The sequence below is a fragment of the Thunnus albacares genome, chromosome 20, assembly GCF_914725855.1.
Source record: "Thunnus albacares chromosome 20, fThuAlb1.1, whole genome shotgun sequence".
NCBI classification, from domain to species: domain Eukaryota; kingdom Metazoa; phylum Chordata; class Actinopteri; order Scombriformes; family Scombridae; genus Thunnus; species Thunnus albacares.
Genome location: NC_058125.1, coordinates 22,581,311 through 22,597,363, shown reverse-complemented (window position 1 = coordinate 22,597,363; position 16,053 = coordinate 22,581,311). Strand labels below are relative to the sequence as shown.

Here is a 16,053-nt window from a genome sequence, read left to right as displayed (position 1 = left end):
CTCAGCAGTTAATTTTCTTGCTGGAGGTTAATTTGAAAGTGTTATGTAAGGGCGACACATGAGAGTTAAAAGATTACTTTATACTTGATTAGGATTCAGTTGCTGCTACAAGAACATCAGAATCAAAACAAGCAGAACGTTTTTGCTTCTCTCGTCTTTTTTAGTAGAGATATTCAATAAACTTTGCCAAAATGCATAGTGATAAACTCCAAATATAACTGGGATTATTGTCAAAATGATTCTTCATCTTCTGCACAGGCTGCACCAAAAAACAAACTCTATTATCTTTGTTGCTTTCTGTTGCTTGTCACTGACTTGCGTTTAAATCAGAACCGTGACTGACTACAAAGCTTTTATGATGCTGTTGTTGATATGTTTTTAAGGATGCTGCATCCTTACTGACTGCTGCATAATGCTGTTGTCAGATGAAAAACTCCAAAACATTTCAGGAGCTGTGGAAAATATTTTTAGCTTGAGAACCGTGCATTTAAAAAAAAATAATAATAATAATGTCAGAGTAATTTGTGGAGATGGTAATATTTCAGCTGAACATGAAACACACAAAAGCTGGAGATACAATATTTTCACCCATCAAGAACAATATGTTTCATTATTAAACATCAAATTAAAGTCAGTCAATCAGCTGTGTTCACTGGAGCATGTGGAGTGGCCAGAGAGAGCGTTAAGATGAATCCCGAGTCGACGTTGTATCCCTCTCTAATGATTCCAGATTAAACTGGGTTAGCACCAATAGGAAGTCTAATTTGTGTGCTGGTCCCACTGGGGTGGGGGTCAGCGATCGTGGTTGGGGGTGGGGGCGTGCAGGGGTTCATCTTCCATCAGCTTCAATCAAAAGCAGCTCCATAAATATAGCAAACTACTGTATAAACTAATCTGTATACTAATCTGTATAAACAGATATATGCATATGAATGCAGATAAATTAAAAAAAAGCTAATAAAATCCGAAATTGTTGTCAGACAATAGCTGATGGGTTCCAAGATTGCATTTCGGCCAATGTGTTCTGCCTCTTTTGCTCTCCACATTGACTGTTTACCTGCATGCAACCAAAGCTTGCTCTAACGTGATTGGTCAATACTACTCAGACTACAAACCAAAATCTTGTTCCATTGCCTACAGATTCTGCATTTGTATGCAGATATCTGTCTGTATAGAGATTACTGTGCTGTAGACCTCTGTTGTTCAAAAATAATTAAAAACACATCGATGAGCCACTTTGCTATACTGGGTGACATGTTCCATCACCCCAAAGAGTTTGGGAATGGTAGTTTGTTTAGAAACGGCTCCAAAGACTGATAACAGCAATCATGTTTTCAGTCTCCGGAGAGTAGTTCCTTGTAAGGCTGCATTCAGACTGGAAACAGCTCTGTGTTTAAACAATGCAAGGGGTTGCATTGGTGGAATCATGTTGTTTAAGGTAAATACAATCCAGGAAGTCCAGTTGAAGCTACAGATGGCTTTTCAGACATCAAAATACCACCCAGCAGTTTGTAAAACTCACTGGCAGGATTTTACAACTCTGGAAAGTGTTGCTGCAATGGTTGTGAGATACATTTGGATACAGTGCTCACGTTACAAAGTAATCCACCAATATGCACTTGCATGAATGTTATTGGCCAGTGCAGCTCCTTGCCGGATGATGTTATGTTGCATTGCAGCAAAAGTTGAGCCTGGTTCAACTTTTTTGCCGGACGACCCTGCAGTGTTTTGCTGGAGCTCTTTGTGTTGGCACCCCCAACACGCAGAGTTAATGTCGGTCTGAATGCTGCCTAAGGCAAACGTTACTGTGCATGCACGGGAACACAACCTCTTGACTTTGTAAATTTCTCAAAGAACTTTAGTACAAAGTCAAGAGGTTGTGATATGTAGCACAACTAGCAAGTAAAGCTGTAAACAGAACCGCGTCTTCTGTACGAGGAACTTCTCTGCAGAAACTGAAAACGTTATCGCTGTCATTAGTCTTTGGAGCTGTTTCTAAACAAACTAACGCGACCAATTTATTCATGATGAAGGAACATGTCACCCAGTGCAGCGGTGTGGCTCATTGATGTGTTTTTAATAGTTTTTGGACAACAAAAACAGGTCTACGGCACCGAGGAATAAGATATATGTAGGTAGGTCAATTCATTGTTGGTTTTGCTCTGTACATGAGATATAAATATATAAAAATATAGAATATCACCAGCCTTATCATTTAATATGTTTATTTAATCCAATCACACACTACATGTCTGTGTATATACACAGATCCAGACAGGCGGACATGTATACGTACACGCTCAGACAGAACAACAGCAGCCTCCAAGCTGTCTCCCACTGAGGGATGCCCTGACTTGGTTTGTTTGTCATCCATCCCACGCATCCCTGAGGGAAATGAATGCAGCAGACCAGAGAGAGAAGAAGACAAGTCAGAGAGAAACCCAGTCAGCTGTCGTTTTCCTCCTCAGCACTGGAAAATTACACTGCCACCCACCAGTCCTGATCAAACAGAGTTCAGAAATAGTTTTCTGTTTGTTTTGAACTGCTTGGGTCTGTATAATTTCTAAGCACGTGATGAGACATTTTCTGCACAGTCACGGCACAGGTACTACTGGGAAATGTATTTGTTGCCCCAGACTCATAGCTTTTCTCCGGATCATTTGTGTCTACATAATTTGATTAATTGAAAATTTGCTAGAATCCTCCATTTTATGGTCCTGCTATTGAAGAAGGACTCTGTGTCAAAATTGAGTTTAAAGACTTTAATTACTTTAGTTTATATTGAACTCATTTGTTGTAAAATTGTGTTTTATCAACTTGCAAACAGAAAACTGAGGAACAGGTCATATTATTCCACCATGAGAGGCACTGTAAGGCTGCAACCAACTATTATTTTTTTTACTATCAATAGGTTTGACAATTATTTTCTTTAATCAATAGAAGACAGGGGAAAAGGGCTTCCCAGACTGGTCAGTGAAAATACTCAGGAGGGAAAAGGGCTGTGAAATGCAAAAAAGTGAGAGCACTAATTAGCTGCTGGTCCAAGCCTTCTCTGTGTTCTTTATTTGTATTTGCCTTTTTTAATTTCACAGCTTATTTTTTTATGAGAATTTATTTCTTTAATAATCAACAAGTGTATAAAATGTCAGAAAATAGTGAAAAATGCTGATCATGAGTCCCTGAAGCCCAAGTTAACATATTCAGATGACTCATTTTGTCTGACTAAGAGTCAAAAACACAAAGATGTTGAGTTTATTATAATGGAAAACTGTGAAAACTAGAAAATATACTGAACCACCAATGAATTATCAATGACTTTTGGGCAACTTTGCCTTAAAAAAAAATCAAAGATTAACAATTAATCAGTTATCAAAATTGTTGCCAATCAACTAATCATTTCAGCTCTAGAGTACTACCAATATGATAGGGGTCAATAGGGATCAAACTTTTGCCCCAGGGCCCCACAACCAGAGCTTGCTGGTACGCAGCATACTATGCTTCCAAGAATGAAGAACCTGGTTTCTTGTGTGCATGTAAACACGTCTCTCCTGCTCTCAACATCGCTGCTTAGTACGCTCTCAAGTTTACCTGCACGCTTGCTCATCCTGACAGAGTGTTTGGCTGTTTGGTCTCCAGTCTGATCACTAGTAAGATATTGGTCACTGTAAGGAGGCACTAAGACAATCTAACTGGTAAATGAGACACAAATATAAGGCCGTAGAGTCTGACATATAAAACAAGACAATCACTGACATATACAGTAAGATATATATATATACATATATATACAGGCCTGCATTAGTCTTCTGAGTGCAGCTGCTATTTGTTCTTCTTCTCTTGCGATATGGAGGCTTGAATCAAACACAGTATATTCCATTGAATTGATTCTGTATTGAGCTGCTGAAGTGCTCATCAGTTCACAGCTGGTTTCTCCTCATTTATCATCATCCAGCTTCCTTTACTTTCTTTCCTTATTTATTCCTTTCTTCCTTCTATCTTTCTTTTCTTTCTTTCTTTCTTTTCTTTGGCTCAATCCCCATGTCCCCCCTAAGGCCTAAGCCCTGAACCCTCAAGGACTTAATTGACGTCACCTGGTAAGTGCTTGAGTGCAAGAGGCTGCAAGGGCTCGAAATAGTACATAATCGTTTTTCCCCTTGTAACCCCATATTTAACGTCACAATGCTATGAACTGTGGGTAATTCCCTCGACTTTACAAAAAGTGTGTAGAAAGGGTTCAAAATGCCTGCGAGAGAGCCCTCATTGCACTTGACGATTTGACAGTAGGATAGCCCGAAGCCCTTGTGGACTTAGCGGGAACGTGCCTCAAAGTCCGTGAGTGTGGACATTGGGATCAAGCCTTTCTTCTCTCCTTCTTTCTTTCTCTATCACCTGCTCTTGTCTCCTGCTCACACTTACTATACATAAATGCATCACCTGCTGGTGATCATACAGACACTTGAAGCTCACGCAGTTACATCTGCATTATATTTGCACAGATACTGCACATACACGCATACATGCATTTATCTTATGATTTTGTTCTCACCAGGTGCTTTGAAGTCCTACCTGCGGGAGCTCCCTGAGCCGTTAATGACCTTTGAACTCTACAATGACTGGATCCAGGCCTCCAAGTGTGTATCTTTTCAGTATAATTTCGTTGTTATCAGTACAGACCTTCATATGTTATCATCCTGAAATTTAACGCATCTTTTCTGTGGTCCTGCAGCATTCAAGACCAAGACAAGAGACTGCAGGCTCTCCTCAATGCCTGCGAGAAACTACCCCCAGCCAACAACAACAACTTTAAGTGAGTCACTTTCTTAGTGTTTCACTCCTTGTGGTCTTCGTCTCTGTCCTGTTTTTTCATACGTGTCTTATTTAATCCAGACTCACATGAAGTTATGCAGCTAAAATGATCCTCTTGACCAGTAATTATCTGCTTTGGCTTCTATGTTTATGATCAAACCACCTCCTATTAGTAACTTAATTACTGTAGTTGAATGACACTTATTAACACTATATTTAGCTATATCTAATTAGCTGGTTAGCTAGCCATACAGCTTTGATTATTTAATGTTAAGTAAAGAAAGCTCACAAACATTTAGCTGCTGTTTTACTGACACTATTTACTCTTTATGAAAAATCTCTTTATGTCCATCCCGTTTTGTAATACGCATTTCAATTTGTTTTGACAAGCTTCTAATAATGGCAAAGGACAATGTTGATGCTAATGTTAATTAGTTGTGGGTGACAGTTAAAACCACTGATGCTGAGGTCACTTTAAAACAGGGAAATTCTGAAGCTTTATGCAGCTGGTTATCCATACCTCACACTGCGGTTAAAGTCAAAGCTGCAGAAAGAAACTGAGCTGTAAAGGACTGTTTGCTTCCACACAGACCTCCCTTACCCGCCCTGTTAGATCAGGAGGAGGATGAGGGAGAAATTAATGAATACTGAAGTTTTTCTTCACTGATATGACACACACTTTCCTCTGTTCTGCAGCTTCTGCAACCCACAAGCGGTCAAATGTGGTTTTATATGATGGGTGCATTAAGCTAATGTTTGACTGGATACAGTTTTGTTCACGCCCCTGAGTTCAAAATGAGTCTTCAAACATTTGAAAACATTTGACAGGAAGTAAAAAGACTACAATTGGCATAATGAGCGATAACTGAACAATTAACCCCAGGACATGGGATTAAAACTGGGAAAATTGATTTTTTATTTCATTTTGTCTTTAACAACGAGTCTACACAACTGCTCTACAAGCATCACTGATACCATGTAGAGCTTTCTAGCTGGAAGGAGCCAAGTAGTCTAAACAGAGAGGGGAGTCAGAGTCGAATAGGAATGAAAACATACAGAAAAGTGACTTATATACTTGACTCTATATACTATACTATTAAGGGTTTTTAAAACACCTTTTGTGAAAATACAAATTAACACTTTCTAAAGCCATCCGATCTCAAATATTTGAGGGGGAACAACGCCTCTGTTCTTAATTCTTATCTAGTTCTTCAGCAGCTCAGCGTTACTCTATTTGCAGCTGGATTAAGGCAAGCGTTAGATATTGGTTGAAGGGCTTGTCGCATGATCAAAAGAGAGAGGAGGAGAGGCAAAAAGAGGAAGAGGAGGGGATAAATAGCGAGACGCTGCAGCACTTGTCAGTGTCATCATCGAATCGCACAAATAGGGTGTATTTTTAGACAGTCCTCCTCTGAGAAGACCTGTCAGACCTGTCCAGATGATCGCTGCTCGCTGGAATGAGCTGCCTGATGTTCATTCAACTGTAGTTCAGCTCTGGATGAGTCATTCAGCTCAGCTACACTCCGAGAGCCACAGAAACCCACTAGCCCATTTTTGTGTCTCAGAGCCCCCATGAAGAGACTGAAAAAATAATAATAATAGTTTGCTGAAATAATATGGTTTAGCTCAGTGTGCTTTGTGGAAGGCAAGTGTTGATGTAGCACAATGAAAAAAATCAAAAATCGACATTAAATACAGTTTAAGTCTATTGGAAACTGACCTTTTTTTTTTTTTAGAGGATAGGTTCGCAATCGTCTTAAAACAACAGTCAGGTATCCGTATGAACAGTGAAAGAGGTTTTCCTCTGTAATCATTCTTCCTGTTCATGCTGGCTATTAAAAGATCCCCTTCAAATGTGCTTTCAATGTAAGTGATGGGGGCCGAAATCCACAGTCATCCACAGGATTAACAAGTATAACCCAGTATTTCATTGTTATTTCGCACATTTCTCACTTTCATTTCACATGTCTCATTTTCATTGGAGTTTATCTCAATTTAGTAAAGCTGAACCTCCATGTGAACACTACCACATGCTCCAGCTCCTATACAAATGAAATACACAGGAAAAAGGAGAATCAGCTCAGTTTGCTACAACTTTAAGCTAGCAGAACTCAACGGCTTTAAGCGGCTATAATCAATATTTTTTATAATAACAATGTTTGAAATCACTGTAATGTGTTGGGCGTGACTTATAGTGATGAACCTACAGATATCTATCAGTGACTCTGCAGCTCCCCTTGGCTATACGGAGCTTTACTGCAAGTTTCAGCTCGTTGTTTAGCTTTCCAGCTGTTTTAGTTCACTCTCAGCGCTCTCATAGGGTGGTTTTCAGCCGCAGCAGGCAGCTGTTTTCAGAGAAAAAGCTCTAAAAGCCCACTGTACACTACCTGCTGAGCACCAAACACCAAACAGACACAGGTAGCTGTAGACTATCTGGTGAACATAGTGGAGCATTTAGCAACTAAAGAGCCAGATATTTCCCTCAGGAGTTGGTAGAGAGAAAAAAACAGAGCTAAAAGAGAGTGAATATTGGACTTACATTTACCAGGTGGACAGAAACACGACTCCAAATGACTGTGGTGCTGAACACCAATTTTGTCCTTGTTCCTACAGGAGATGAGTGTTTTTATTGTAAGTTGTTTTGGATAAAAGCGTCTGCCAAATAAATGTAATGTTTTCATTGACTGATCCACAGTATGTCCTGTTTCTCTATTTACAGATATTTGATCAAATTCCTCTCCAAACTGACTGAATACCAGGATGTGAACAAGATGACACCTGGAAACATCGCTATTGTCCTCGGACCTAACCTGCTGTGGACGCACAACGAAGGGTAGGACAGCATTCGTACGAACAGTATCAGCTATACAGAAATGAGTTAGCTTATTTACCTCTGTGTAACAATATAACCTTTAAAGAGCCACTTAAAATCTGCTGACTTATATCATGCTCTGATTTTCTGTTAGTTTTATACTGTTATGATGCTAAACACGGTCAAAGTTCCAAAACTTGAGGTGAACGAATGTAAAAATGCTCCCTGCAAGTCAAAAGCCAGGGCTTCAACATGCTCTGAACGCTTCGTTTGCAATATTACCTCTACTTCCTCCTTGTGATGTCATCATATCATGCACACATGCTCACACACAGCTGTCCGTTCCGTAGCCTTTGTTGCTAAGGCTGTTTTATATTTGCATATTTCGGATCGGATTTTGGCTCAAACTTTTACGGATGTATTTGAGAAGTTGACATTTTGAGTTGAGAACAAGAAAAAGAAGTGAAATCCATTGTTTGTTTATGTAGCCTCCGGAGATGGAGGAAGCTTCTTCTGACCAATCAGAAGAGAGTGGGCTCATCAGGAGGCGGTTCTTAAAGAGACAGGAGCTATAAAGGCCTGTTTCAGACAGAGGCTGAACTGAGGGGTTGCATAAAGGGCCAGTATGAGATAAATAACGAGTTTTTTTAAGCTGTAAATCATGCAAAGATATTCCAGTAGAGCCCCAGAATACAAATATATACACCTGGAAATGTGCATGATACGTCCTCTTTAAGATACATTTTAAAAGAATATGCCACTAACTAAGCACTGCACTCCTACAACATTGTCGGATTCACAATGAATTCACAATTAATTTATTCCCATGTCTTGTATAACAGAGAGAATGAACTGAACGAATATATAATTAAAATAGTCCATATACTGTGTCTTTTCTCTAGTGTTTTAGTAGCTGTGGCTGGTTGTCATCATGCTGGGGTGGGTGCAGCAGCTCTGCATCCTCCTGTTCAGCCTAGAAATCTGTTTTTCATGCAGTAACTCGGTGGATGAAGAAGACAGACAGATAAGAGAAGGACTCCGTATCCACAGGGATTCTCTCATCACAGCTCAGCTTCCTTTTCTCATTTTTTTCTGCGGGAAAAAAAAAAAATTGAGCTGCTGATTTTCATGATGCTGCTAGGAGCTCAAAGTGCTACAAGTTCTAATAACAAAATGGCCAGCAGGCACAAAGCTCCAACACATCTCCAGGAGGCTATTCTTATCATACAGTACATTCATGATGGTGACTTAGCAGTTTGGGAAGGGTGAAGGACACCTCCTTTATATCTCTGTGTAAATCTTACAAACTTTTTATCCCTCTTTAACTTTTAATTAGTATTTTAATAGCCCACATTTCTGAAATGGCTCTAATTTTCTCTTTTTAATGTGTCTGTAATATCATGAAAATGTGTTAATCACAGCCTGAGTGTTAATTCTTATGATCCAGACAGCTACTTTTCCTCTATGTCCAATCATAAAGTCTCTGTCTCTTTTCTGTCTGCAGCAGCAACATCACAGAGATGATGACGACAGTTTCTCTGCAGATCGTCGGCATCATCGAGCCCATCATCCAACATGCTGACTGGTTCTTCCCTGGAGGTAAGGAGGGATAATAGTGGAGGAAATAGATATAGTACATTTACTCAAGCACTGTACTACAATTTTGAGGTACTTGTACTTTACTTGAGTATTTCCATTTGATGCTTCATTATACTTTCTACTCCACTACATTTATTTGACAGCTTTAGTTACTTTTCAGACGAAGATTTGACACAATGGATAATATAACAAGCTTTTAAAATACAACATATTGTTAAAGATGAAACCAGTGGTTTCCAACCTTTTTGGCTTTTAACGTCTTACAAAAAGCAGTGTGTAGTCGGGGTCACATTTCACATGTCTATGAGTTGTTAACAGCTCCACCAAATAGTGATTTTTCCTTCTAAACTTCTCACATGCTTTCATTTCAATAAATGTTCAAATGATCCAATATTTCACCAAACATCAAAGATCAGAGAAAAAGTCCAAAAACTGAAAACAGATTTGTGTATCAGAACTTTGTTTTTTCTTCTTTCCTCTCCCATTAATCATCTCACGACCCCTCAGATTTATCTGGTGACCCTTTGGAGGGGCCCGACCCCTAGGTTGGGAACCATTGGACTAAACTAGCTAACTGTATATAAAGTAGTTGAAACTAGCTCCACCTCCAGCAGCTACAACAGTAATATGCTGCTCTAACACTGATGCTTCACTATTAATAATCTAATGATGTCATATATAATAATATATCAGTACTATTATTTAGTATTTCTACATTGATATATACTTTTACTTATCTGAGTACTTCTTCCAACACTGGAGAGAAATACCAAGGATTCAGACAGTATACAAAGATCTATTTATGTTTCTGCACAAAATAACATCCTGAATTGTTTCTGAATGTCACCCTTTTTCTTCCGTCTTTCTTAGAAATTGAGTTTAACGTCACGGGGAACTACGGTAGCCCCGTCCACACCAACCACAATGCCAACTACAGCTCGATGCCGTCTCCGGACATGGAACAGATGGATCGTAGGCAGAGCGACCAGAGCCGACGGCCCCTCAGCGTCGCCACAGACAACATGATGCTGGAGTTCTATAAAAAAGACGGGTACGACATATTGCAGTTTAAATATGAGGATAACGGAGCACATTTTCAGGCATTCGTGGTGTTGCATTTGATTGTTCACGTGAAAAGTGACAGGATGAAAAGAACGAGAATGAAAGAAAAGAGCTTCAGAGAGAAGTCCTCCACACAGCTGACCAATCATGGCACAAAGTGTGGTGTGAATATCGGCTCGTCATTTTGTGAAAGTTAAAGAAATGGTCGGGCAAGCACTTATTTCAGAGTATGCAGGCTCCTTTACACTCATGTTGCAATCAATCAGCAGCCTCTCTACCTCTGCGATGCACTTACAGCTTCATTCAGGGTGGATCCCAACTGACAGCTGAGCTGACATGTTAGCTTTACATTTTTTCTAGACAAGGTCACAACGAGGCACGTAAAGTTTCCACATGACTGCCTTTTGACAGGGTCGTGCGTGTGGAGTAAGAATGAGAGAATTCCCGCGGTGATTACCAAAGTTTCATGTGAGAAGTGACTCCGGTGAAAAGCTCAGTTTCACTATGAGGTGGACAGAAAGGAGACTGCATCACTCTTTATCTGCAGTACCTGCCTTTAAGCTTTTTATGTAGCCTAGAGAACAGGGAGACACAGAGAGAGATGACATTTAGTCTGTGAAATGAGGAATCTGACAATCCTCACACTGTGGAGGAGGATTAGCTGAAAACCAGTCTTCGGTTTTCTTTCTCTTTCTCTGTCCGTCTCTGTGTCTCTTTCTTTAATGCTTTAATTCACTCTCGGTCTTATCAGGCCCTGTGGGTAGTCTGAGCTCTGCGGCCGTGGGACCACAAGTAGCCTGCCTAATTAAACCTGGACCGAGTGTGTGCTGGGTCTGATCAATAGAGCTTCGCTTTCAATAGCAACACTCCTCAGAAGCAGCGGGCTCAGCACAGCGAGACTTCTGCTCCTTTGAAAGATAGGCTGTCTCAGTTTTTATGTATTTAAGATGTTGGATTGGACACAGCTGAAACTTAACGGCAGAATGTGTAGGATTTGTTTGGTTGTGGTTTGTAAACACAACAGCGACAACGACACCACAAGCGCGCTATGTTCTTATAGAGTCCCTGCACCTGTTATTGGCTGGCGGGCTGCATTGAAGCCCAAAAACATCCTGAACACAGCAAAATAAGAGAATACAGGCGGAGGGCAGAGTCTCCGCAGATATAGACACTGCCACACACTTCTAGTGGGTCGTAAGTGATGATTGAGAGGGATTATTTTTGTAAGAGTCTATACAATGTTTTTTTTTTTAGTAAAATCCTACTCATTCTGCCTTAAACTTGATAGTCACATTTAAATGTTTTACTTAGTGCACATCCCTCTTAAAAGTTAATTGATGTTCAGACACTAAAATCTTCTCCTCTGGGGATCCGTATCCCCGTAATGTGAGGGATAAAAACGTTCTATTAAATCATCATTGCTGTCTTTATCTTTATACGCAGCCTGGACAGAGTGTAACACGTACAAGGTTACATACAGTGCAGAAAAAACTACAAACGGTGTGAAAGTGAAAGAAAATAGTTGGACGTTTTTATCTTTAACGTGTAAAAGATTAGGTCATAAAGTACCATTTTAAACTTACGATGGAAATAAATAGCAGTTTAAGGATTTTTAGGACTCTTGTCTCTGCAGAAAATAAACTATATGGCCATTAGTATGTGGACACCAGGACATTACATATCTTAAACCAGGGGTGTTAATCTGTTACTATAACAGACTCCACTCTTCTAGTTTCAGGCTTTCTACCAGATTTTGGAACCTCGCTGCAGGGAATTTTTCCTGTTCAGCCACAAGAGCATCAGTGAGGTCCAACACTGTTGTTGAGCAATAATGCTGCGTTCATGTCATATGGGATTGATGGGAAAGATGGGAAAGATCCTCATGTTTACTGCTTGCGAGCATTTATTAGACAACTCAAAGACAGACAGAGTTGGTCGAGTGATGATTAAAAATACTGTGCACTGACAATATACTATAACAGTATATCCGTTAAATTTGGGTTTAATCACCATGAATGATGGACTTAGGCTGACATGAGGCATCCCTGTTTGCTACATTTTCAAGTACTTCTGTACTATTAAGCACTAAGTCTGATATATCGACGCTTTCAGAAAACTCAGAGTTTCCCAGACATAATGACGACTTGGAAGTTGGCGTGAACGACAACTCTGATATGATGTTAAGGTCTGGCTCACATTCTGCATTGTAATCAGCAATATATTAAGAAAACTGCATCTCAAGACAGTGCCCTGTTCATTCCAATGATAGTTGCTCAATAGACATACAGTACCAGACAAAAGTTTCTCATTCAAGGGAAACTTGAAACTGTTGACTGGTACTGTATATGTAAAAAACGTTTTTGTACATGCGGCTTTTTGAGACGTTTCAAATTTCATTGGACCTAATGGCTCAAATTTTGATAATACAGAGTAATTTCTGGGGTGTTAATCTGATTTTTTTTCTTTACAGCAGTTTGTTTTGTAATCACTATATATGGGAAAAAAATCTTTTTGGCCAGTGTGTATCTGTGACTACACAACCCAGCTCTGGTTCTGGGAGCTTGTTTCCAGTTCATCCCAAAGGTGTTGGATTGTGTTTTGATCATGGCTCTGGGCCAGTCAAGTTCTTCCACACAAACCTGGGAAAAACATTTCTTAATGGACCTGGCTTTGTGCACAGGGGTGTTGTCATATTGAAACAGGAACGGGTCTTCCCCAAACTGTTGCTGGAAAGTTGGAGCTGCACTGTTGTCTAAATATTATTGCATGCTGTAGCATTTAGATTTCCCTTCATTGGAACAAGAGAGCCCAAACCATAAGAAACAGATCCAGATAAAAAAAAAAGTACATGTCCACATACTTTTGGCCATATAATACCACTGACTCTCCGCATGATGTACTGGTATGTCATCATCACAAAGAAACCACACTAATGAAAGAACCACTGTTTTGGGGGGATTGTCTTGAATTCATTAGGGAAACTTTGACCTAATTAGGGCTAAATGAAGCAATAATTTTCTCTCATGGTTGAAGCACTTCAGGGAGAGCACATTTCACCCCTCAAATCGCTCTCCTCATTACACTCAGCATGACTCGCATCCCCTGCAGCCCCCCGTCAGGACAGCCTTCCCATTCCACTCTGCTGCTCCTCCATCTTGGCTCTTGTCTCAAAAGTTTATCCTGCCAAAGTTCCGTCGCCGCTTTGATAATGATGCTATTAATGAGCCCGGGGAGACTCTGTCCCCCATGATCTTTGCTCCTGTCCTCATTTTGCTTGTCTCTGTTTTAACAATGCAGCATTAGGAAGATACAAAGGTACAGTATAGATCCTTTTACTTCAGTCATCCTCCCATCGGTCTGTTCATCATGTCTGTCTCAGCTGCACGTTGACAGGAACTGTCTCTCATTCGTCATGTGTGTTTAATGCTCCGGTCAGGTCTGCCTGACACTTGGACTCCTATAGTTCAATGTCTCCTGCAGAGAGAGGGCTGACAAATGGGTGACATGAACAAAGCAGGCCTTTCTCTCTGTGTTTACTTAAGCAGCATCTTTGTAACGTCTGGCACTGGATAGACTTGTTCAGCCTGTGAGTACAATGGCCCCTTCTTGTGCAGTCTTAGCCAACATTACGGTTAAGTTAGCCCCTGTTTTTCCTCTCTGTAAAGGAATAGTTTGACATTTTAGGAAATACGCTTATTACAATATGTAGCTGGACCCAGCAGCTTGGTTGCTGTATATATTTACCATAGAGATATGAGAGTGGTCTTCTCATATGACACGGCGTTTCAGCCATGATTTTAAATAAATACAGCCGTCAACACAGGCCACTTAACAGCTTACGTTTTACCTGAAGCATATTTTTATGCTTCAAGTATGTTTTTTTCTGTTTTACCAACTAATAACTCCAGTAATTGTCTGGTGGGCTCTGAGCACTGCCAAAATGCCGGTGACCTACACTCAATACTGTGCCTGAACGCATCCTGTGTAGACACATACGAAGCACTGAAGCTGCTCTGCTTTCGTGCTGCTTTTCCACTGTGCAACTTTCAACAATAGAACAAATAAGCAAATTTCCCAAAATGCCAAACTATTCCATTCAGTTATTTCTTTGGCCTGAGAGGAGCAGTTATGATGTCAAGGGGACTAAAACATGCATCCTATTTTTGTTCATTTCATTCAAACTGCTGCTGTGTTGCAGTTACCAAAAATGTTTACATTTCACTCATACACCATTATCATAAAGGAGAATGTGTCATAAAAAAGGGGATAGTAGAGTAAATGTTCTTGCATGCTGTGGATCATAAGTGGAACCATACAAGGCTTTATAAGTGAAGCACAGTGACCCTAGAAGCTGATCCAGGGTCAGGCCTTTTTGAAGCACTAGTGGTGTAGATGACGGACAGAGAAGCTGATCCCTCTCCAGCAGCACGCGAGGGGCAACATCACCCCGGACGATCTGTTTAGGGTGTGGAAACCTGACCCCCTGAACCAACACACGCCCTCCTTTGATTTGATTGGCTGTGCATCTCTGTCCCACTGCAGCATGGGTGTCAGGGTGATGGACACTTCTTGGGTGTCACGCAGGGGCTCTTCTTCTACGCGTAAATCCTCCTCCACGCCACCGAGCGTGCATCCCCCCTACCCGCCCTCTGACGCTCTCATCCCCGAGCAGCCTGGGGAATTCTCTGCTTCCCCCTCCCCCACCCCTCCTCCCACTAGCAGCGACCGAGCCAGGTAAGGCTGTTGTGCCCCGTCCTCCTGTTTCACCCCCCCCCCCTCACACACACCCCCTCACCACCTCCCACCTGCTGCTGCTCCCCTCCCCGCCGCGTGTGCTGCTGCGTCCTGCAACTGACAGAACAGCGCTGTCTGCTCTCCCACGTCTTCTTGTTTGTTGCTGTTTTCCCCTCCAAAGTGCTCATCCTCTCACCTCGTCACCTCTGTGTGAACCCTGCTGTCTCGCTCCCGATGAAGCATGTCATTTCATACTTTGTGACTGCTCTTTAAGTTTCTTTGTTAAATATTTCTCATCCTTGAATGTGTAGAGTCATGTGTGGAGTTCATTTTCTGCTTGAGTGGTGATACTGTGTATCATATGGTGCAAGCAAAGACTTTCACTTCTGTTGAGTTTTGCATAATAAAATGTAGGAAAAGTTGAGGAAAGTTCATCTGTAGTTCAGTAGAAATGGCTCATTGCTGCATGTGCATGAATGATCTGTTTTGTTTTTGCCATTAGTCCAAGCATCATTAACAGCATAACAGTCCATTGTCGCAAGGCCCTGCAATGGATGAGGTGATTGACTTTTCTGTTTTATTTCATTTTCGTGATTTGAAAAGACTTTCATGAGCACCTATTCTTTATTTTCTTTGTGCTGTTCCCTCTGGAGCCCTTACTTCTCTTCCTAACACAGTAATTAGTATTCGCCTGATTTCCCTCCCTCATAATGGACCAAACTTAAAGGATAAAGCTGTCAATTTTCTATATTTTTACATGTTGTCAACAAATCTCATGTGCAGAGCCAAACCAATAATGAACTGATCTACTTACAATTATAGTTTTTGTACCCAAAGCCTGATATATCCTGACATATCTCTGTGCTGTAGACCTCCATTGTTGTCCAAAAACTATTAAAAATACATCAATGAGCCACACCGCTGCACTGGGTGACATGTTCCTTCACCACAAAGGCAATGGCTGCCGTAGTTAGTTTAGAAACTGCACCAATTTGTCAGAGAACTTCAGTATAAAGTCAAGAGGTCATGATATGTAGCAC

General features: G+C 40.8%; 1 protein-coding gene across 4 annotated transcripts in view; it reads left to right on the top strand.

Annotated features, from left to right (window-relative positions):
• The window catches only part of LOC122971714 (rho GTPase-activating protein 44-like), a 105,392-nt gene that overhangs the window by 79,733 nt on the left and 9,606 nt on the right, over nucleotides 1-16,053 (top strand). For 2 of the 4 annotated variants that reach the window (XM_044338459.1, XM_044338457.1), the window contains exons 12-16: nucleotides 4,550-4,631; nucleotides 4,727-4,807; nucleotides 7,526-7,639; nucleotides 9,123-9,217; nucleotides 10,088-10,268. In XM_044338459.1, coding sequence (XP_044194394.1) covers nucleotides 4,550-4,631; nucleotides 4,727-4,807; nucleotides 7,526-7,639; nucleotides 9,123-9,217; nucleotides 10,088-10,268 — 553 coding nt within the window. Of the gene's footprint in view, nucleotides 1-4,549; nucleotides 4,632-4,726; nucleotides 4,808-7,525; nucleotides 7,640-9,122; nucleotides 9,218-10,087; nucleotides 10,269-13,576; nucleotides 13,595-14,821; nucleotides 15,014-16,053 lie in introns of all 4 variants that reach the window. The other 2 variants (XM_044338460.1, XM_044338458.1) reach the window with 2 other exon arrangements.